At 50.5% G+C, this 6,626-nt stretch overlaps 1 protein-coding gene across 1 annotated transcript; it reads right to left on the bottom strand.

Moving 5' to 3' along the window:
* Positions 1-309: 309 nt before the first annotated feature.
* LOC104470916 (zinc finger protein 497-like) lies at positions 310-5,980 on the bottom strand. Its single transcript, XM_010086033.1, has 7 exons — positions 5,902-5,980; positions 5,176-5,237; positions 4,491-4,635; positions 3,642-3,714; positions 1,130-2,272; positions 1,059-1,074; positions 310-924 (listed from the first exon to the last, which is right to left on the bottom strand). Exons 1-7 carry the CDS (start codon positions 5,978-5,980, stop codon positions 310-312), a joined length of 2,133 nt encoding a protein of 710 aa, XP_010084335.1.
* Positions 5,981-6,626: the final 646 nt, after the last annotated feature.

The raw sequence follows: 6,626 nt of genomic DNA, 5'->3' as shown, positions 1-6,626 counted from the left end.
CCCACACAAGACAATTTTGGCATCCACAAGAGGCACAAGCATGCCATTACAAAGGATGCCAAGCTCTTATCCCTCCACCTCAAGTGCTCTGAAGAGGCTTGGCTCTCCAGCCCCATCCCACAGCTGTGAGAAAATGATACCCCAAGGGTTGTCCTCAGAAAAGCTGCAGATGACAGTCCCCTAAACCTCACTGTCCCCTCAGGTTGACCTCCCCACAGTTAAGTACTGCACACATAGGGAGAGTAGAGTTTGTCTCTGTCCCTCCCCTTTCCCAAAGGACTTTCGCCCAGGAGCCGGCACCACACCAGCTCAGCTCTCCTCTTTGCTCTTCACGGGGCCCAGCACTCGCTGTTCAGTATGGTGGGGTCCGCTGCGAGTCCTCATGGCCTCTCCCAGTTTTGTGCAGGGAGCAGTTCCTTCCCGTGCGTGGATTTTCTGGTGCCTCCTCAGGTACCTCTTTAGCCGGTAGCGCTTCCCACAGACCCCACACTTGTAGGCCCCACCTCGAGAGTGGAGCAGCTGGTGTTTAATCAGGTGGCGCTTCTGGGGGAAGCATTTCCCACACTTGGTGCACTTGCAAGGCCCCATGCGAACGTGGATTGTTTGGTGACGGAAGAGGTTGGCCTTCTGGTTGAAGGTCTTCTCGCACTCAGGGCACTGGTAGGGCTCCTCCTTGGTGTGAATCCTCTGATGCCGAACCAGATTGGATCGCTGGGTGAAGCTCTTCCCACACTCGGGGCATTTGAAGGGCTCGCTCATGTGGACTCGCTGGTGGCGGATCAGCTTGCGGTTCATGCGGAAGCTCTCCCCACACTCGCTGCACTTGTACGGCCCCTCGCTCGTGTGGATCTTCCTGTGTCTGGTCAGGTTGGATTTATGACTGAAAGTCTTCCCACACTCTGGGCAGGGGAATATCCGCTCACTCTTGGGCGCTCCTTTTGCTGATGGAGATTTCTTGGAGGTGGATTTCTCCCAGTTCTCCACCATCTCCTCTTTGGCGGGCTGATAGCATTTCTTCCTCTTTGGGCTCTGGCTCTCATGGAGGTTGGCCTCCACACCAGGTTCCTCTTTAATCTGGATTCTCTGGATAGAACTGAGGTTTGGCTTCTGCTCATAATGCATCCCAAACTCAACACTTTCCTGTCGTTCTTCCTTTACGTGGAATACCCAGTTACTGATTTCCTGTTCATGCTGCCTGTCAGCATCTTCTTCCTTTTTAAGCTGTATCCCCTGTAAAACCATCAGTGGGATCTTTGGATCAAAGAGCTTTCCATAGTCTGGGTTTTCTGGTGGCTCTTCCTGAATGTAAAGTTTCTGGCAGGCTATTGCAGTAATGTTTGCTGTGTCATCAGTGGGTGGGTCTGGTTCCTCCTTCATCTGGATTTTCCAAGGAGGGCTTTTTGGATTAGGTGGGTTTCTAGGTATGCTGCACCCCTGGGCTACATCTCCTTCATGGGACATATCCTCCAACATATTCTCCTCTGACCTGAAGGCAAAATCAGGCTCCTCTTTAATCTGGATGACCTGCAGAGACACACCATTGATGTGTCCCTTCAGCAGCTTTTGCTTAGCATGGTTCCTCTGGTGGACGTTAAAATACTGCTTGGTGCTCAAGCTCTTCCCACACTCGGTACAAATGAAAGGTCCCCCACGGAGGTGTATCTTCTGATGGGCCACCAGCGTGGCACTTTGCCCAAAGCACCTACTGCAGTCGGGGCATTTGAAGGGCTTCTCCCTCTTGTGGATCTCCCTGTGGGCAGTGAGGATCCCCATCTTCACAAAGCTCTTCCCACACTCGGCACAAGCGAACGGCCTCTTCTCCGTGTGCGTACGCATGTGGATGTTGAAGTAGATCTTGGTGCTGAGGCTCTTGCCGCAGCGGGCACAGAGGTAGGGCCCACCCTTGGCGTGGGTCTTCTGGTGGGCGGCCAGGCAGATCTCCAGGCGGAAGCAGCGCCCGCACTCCCCGCAGCAGAAGGGTTTCTCTCCCGTATGGATGCTCTGGTGGGTCGTGAGGTGGCCCCGGGTGGTGAAGCGCCTCCTACACTCTCCACAAGTGAAGAGCTCCTCTGCCGTGTGGATCCGCTGGTGTCTCTTCAAGTTTCCCTTCTTGCTGAAGGATCTGCCGCATTCCTGGCACAGGTGTGTCTTCAGCACTGGGCACTTGACCAAGTCCTTCATGGTGGCAGCACCCCGCACTCGGTGGTGCGAGATGAGGCTGCCAAGCAGCTGACAGGTACAAAAAAGCCACGAGGCTATGGGGATGGACTGTCTGTAAGGGTACAAAAATCATCAGGACACACACATGAAAGTGGACTTTAATGGATGCACCTTATTCCCCATAAGGGAAAGGGCGCTGCTGCTGCATGCCCGCTCTGGGCCAACAAGGATTGTAGGGTCTTCCTCATTTTGCAGTCTCCTTCCACCTCAGCTTGCAGATGCAATGCTTGTAACTCCATCTCCTGCCGCCTCTGGTCTCCTGAAGAGGCTTCCCTGGCATTCCTGGAGACTCAGCTTGCTGGAATGGAAAAAGAAAGGGAAAATTATTAAGTCATTATTTTGTCTCTACGTGCTGTGTTCTCTGTGTAAACACGACAGGTGGCACCTTGGCTGCTCCATGGGAGACTGAACCTGAGACTTTCGAAGCCACAGGCTCATCTGGACTCCAGCAGAGAGAGCAGGAACAGACTAGTTTCCTCTGGCGATGTGGGGATCTGCGAGGCACTTGCTGCTGCAACGACGTTGAGGTTTCGGCTCTCCTATTGTTGCACTAATGATCTACTCTCAGCATAGTTCTCTGTCCTTTGACAAAGAAGATTTGTAAGCAAATAAGTTAATTAATTAATGCAATTTGCAGTAATTGCTGTAGTTAGATCAATTTTTGATGAGTGACTGTGCAACAACCAAAATCCTCCAAAACTAGAAGAAAACTAAACTTGGCACCATTTGAAAAACTGGGTTTCTCTGCTTTGTACTGGGAGAGAGGGGGGAGACGTGTCAGTGGTGTCCTCAGTGGGCAGCTGAAGAAGTGAGATATGGAAACCTTCAGTGATTTTGTCCTTTTCAAGAGGGTTCAATCAACAGTAGGGTCTGGGTCCTATTTATTTCCATTAGGAAAAAAAAAAAAAATCAGGACCAACATAGATGTGAGGAACATCTCCTATCAAGACTGAAATTGCAGGAGAGAAAAGAACCAGAAAGACTGAGGGGTGGCAGGCAGTGATTCTGGAGATGACTGTCAGCAAAAGTGTACGTGGCTGAGCAGACTTTTGCTGATGGCACTGATGGCTGAAGGTGAGGCTGCCAAAATCACCAGTTATGGGGCAGGCTGCCAGCAAGGCCAGGGGTTGTCAGTGAAATCTGTCCCGGGAGGGCTGGATTGCGGGGAAGGCTGTGGCAGTGATGAGTAGTCCCTGGGAAGCCTGTCACCAAGGTGTAGGGGTGATGGGGAAAGGGGTGATGAAAGATTTGCACAACTGTGTTGCAGAGTTTGCAGCTACATGCTCCTCAGAGGAGAAAGGTCTGAGTGGTAAATGAAGTGGGCAGCTGTTTCACATTTCAGAGCACAGTTGTAATGGGGAAAGTTACTTCAGATTTAGTCACACCACTTTTTTTTCTTTTTTTTTTTTCCTTCAGCTAACCCATCTGGATCACCAGGGATCAGGACCAGTAGGTGCTCACAACAGTGCTCCTCTCCAAGCTGAGTTCTCCATCCTGGTACAGAGGAACCACAGGAAAACAAACAAACAAACAAAAACCAAAAAACCAAAACAAAAAAAAACCAACAAAAGAAACCCAAACCAAAACCCAATTACCTACAAAGTCATACTGAGCCAGGAGACACAAAACACATGCTTGGAGCAGCATCTGGGTCTATTGTTTGCTAGTGGAGGGGAGGCTCTGGGGGTCCAGACCCCCTCCTAGCTGGGGGAGCGGCTTTGTGACACCTACAACTGGTTTTAATCCAGCAGACAAAGCCTCAGCATCAGCCAGGCTGGAAAGAGGGCTCAAAAAAGTTCAACAGCATATTTTTACAAGGAAGGTCATCAACCCCCTGAGCAGGTTGTGGATTTAGCCTCCCACCACCAAGGACCCTCCTGCGGGGTCTGGCTGATGCCAAGGTTTTTTTTCCTCAGCTCCCACGGCCTCTCTCCTCGCCACGATGCTCGTGCTGCTCCCTTAGAATAAACAACTCACTGCCAGCAGCCTTTCAATAGCCTCTGGGTTTGGGCAAAAAGCAACAAACCCCCGAATTCAGATCAGGGTAAAAGAAGAAGTTCCTGCCTGCTTTCTTGCCTTTTTTTTTTTTTTTTTTTTTTTTTTCCTCAATATCCTGATCCTACAGATCCAAATCCTGCCTTTACTTCCAACTCCACACTCCCCCGGGCTCTGGGTTTGAATCAAGGGCAGAAGCAGATCCCAGGGAGTTGCTTCATCTTTCATTGGGGCTACCCGGACAAATTAAGGGCGGTTGGCTGAAAGCATCTTACCTGCGCGGGTCTCCCATCTCAGGCTGGCATTTCTCTCCTCCGGAGCAGTCTCAATGGCACAAGAGTGTTTGCGACTTGGCTGCAAGTTGTGTCGCAGCCGCAGCTGGGCTGACCTAAAGGAAGTCTGTGGCCAGTGCGGTGAGAGCTACCGGAGGAAGGGTGAAGCGAAACAAAGACAAAGAGCAAAGGTTGAAGGCGCACAGGGGAGAACAGGGGAGATGCTCTCCGCTCGTACTGGCGGGAGGGATTTGCACACCACCGCCCAGGTGGTAGCTGGAGCTCAGGGAGGGAGAGGAAGGGAATTTCTCCCTGATGTGCTTTTCTTCTGCACCGTTATACTGGTGGGGAGCTGCAAGGGTCCCTGGCTCACGCTGCCTTCTGGGAATTGTAGTTCTCCCCAGCAGCTCTGATCCCTCCATCCTGCCTTCTCCACCCTGGCAGCCGGTGGGTCAGGATCAGGCCATTTCTCTTTTTCACCAGCTGAGAGTGTTTGCGGTTTTGTTACAGGAAGGAAAAAACATCCCTCAGTGCTGCAAGCATCCTTCTTCCCTCCTAGGCTGAGCGTCTGGGACTTGCTCTAAGAAGCCTCAGGAGAGGAAAGATGCATTTCAGGGAAAATTTTGTGTCCCTGGCAGCTTGCAGTCCCCCTGGGGCGACGTAGCAACTGAGGCTGGTGACTAGTTACCTTTAAGGATCCCTTTAAATGCTCAGTGAAAGCGCAAAAGGCAGATTTGAAAAGGCTGGACCCTGAAACATATGGAATAGATTTAGCAGAGAGATGAGCATCACCTGAGAGAGGCTGAGCCTCAGCAGGACCTCCCAGAAAGCACCCAGATCGGGATCTGCCTTGCATGCTTAGGCTTAGAGACCTATCAGGCAGATCGAGCCCAGGATGCTTCTTTGGGAGGGGTTTAGGTGCAAACAAGCTTTTCTTCCCCTCTTTGATTCAGGGAAACTGAGGCAGGAGATGGTGAGGTGCCTGGCTAAGCTCACACAAGGAAGTTCAGGGTTAGAATGTTCTTGGAGTTGAAATCTGGTGAGAAAATTCACATACTGTATGTGCCTTGGTTAAAGTCTGCTGATGTATTTCCTACCCCAGTATAAACCAGCAGTAGGAGGCAGCAGCACCACTATAAAGGTGCTTCTACACACCAGCTTGTATCCCAGTCCGGTGAAGGAAGAAACCACGCAAATCTCACTGTGTTTATACCACTGCATGCATGGCAGAAAATACACAAGCTCCATTCAGTTTGCCTTACGGGAGGTTTTGATGCATGAAAGTGCCACAGCAGGTTCCAGACAGACAGGAGAGACCATGATGGTAGACCTCAGGTATGCTGAAGTGAGATCCATCATGTGCAGGATTGCTTAGGCAACACGTTCCCCTTTTCCATCCTTCCCATTTCTATACCTTCCCACAAATCCTGCCTTTCATTGGAACCCAACACCATGGATGCTACCAGTCCAGCAGCTCCACCAGCCAGCCCCATCTTGGCGTGTGGCACCATGGAGGGTGAGCAGTTGAGATGGGACAGGGATGAGGGGCTCACCTGGAACATCTGGGGGGACTATGAGCCTGCTGTCCCCTGAGGCTCAGACAAACCCCAAAGTCCAAGAAAAGAAGGGACCAAATATGTCTTGGTATAACCCCAAGGTTTTGCTTACATGGTCAAAAATAGACTCAGCCTCATGCTCATCCCTAAAGGGGCTTCATGGACAAAATAATCAGGGCATGGTTGGACTAACTGCCCAAAAATGCCTCTTCCTAAGCCCAGTTTGGAAGTGGTGACCTTCCAGTCTGAATAGTCTCCACTAACCCAGGGAGACTCATTTTGGAAGTGAAGCTGTGCCAGCAGCTGCAATGCCTCTGCCTCTGCAACGTACCACTAGATGCCAGTGGAAGCTCTTCCCAGCCTGCTCTGACTTAGAAAATCCCAGACTTTTGGCAATTTAATTTGTTTTATTGTATTTTTTTAAAAAAGGTAATCCTCCACTTTTGATTTAATAAGGCCTCCTTGCATCTGTGAATTTGGGTGTATTTGGGTGTATATATGTATAAATATGAGTTTTGTGTATCTCCTCTCTCTCTGTTTCTCAGATATATATATATATATGTAAAAAATATATATATTGCCT

The sequence above is a fragment of the Pterocles gutturalis genome, unplaced genomic scaffold (genome assembly GCF_000699245.1).
Source record: "Pterocles gutturalis isolate BGI_N339 unplaced genomic scaffold, ASM69924v1 scaffold39040, whole genome shotgun sequence".
NCBI classification, from domain to species: domain Eukaryota; kingdom Metazoa; phylum Chordata; class Aves; order Pterocliformes; family Pteroclidae; genus Pterocles; species Pterocles gutturalis.
The sequence above is the reverse complement of the archived record's forward strand: the minus strand, read 5'-3'. Positions and strand labels throughout refer to the sequence as shown.

What these genes read in the sequence shown, in the direction of transcription:
- LOC104470916 (XM_010086033.1), bottom strand. Translation starts at nt 5,980, where the DNA reads ATGGGGCTGGCTGGTGGAGCTGCTGGACTGGTAGCATCCATGGTGTTG. An exon ending in ATTTAAAGGGATCCTTAAAG is followed by an intron (nt 4,636 to 5,175) that starts GTAACTAGTCAC and finishes TTCCTCCGGTAG; the next exon opens with CTCTCACCGCACTGGCCACA. An exon ending in ATCCCTGGTGATCCAGATGG is followed by an intron (nt 2,273 to 3,641) that starts GTTAGCTGAAGG and finishes GTACCCTTACAG; the next exon opens with ACAGTCCATCCCCATAGCCT.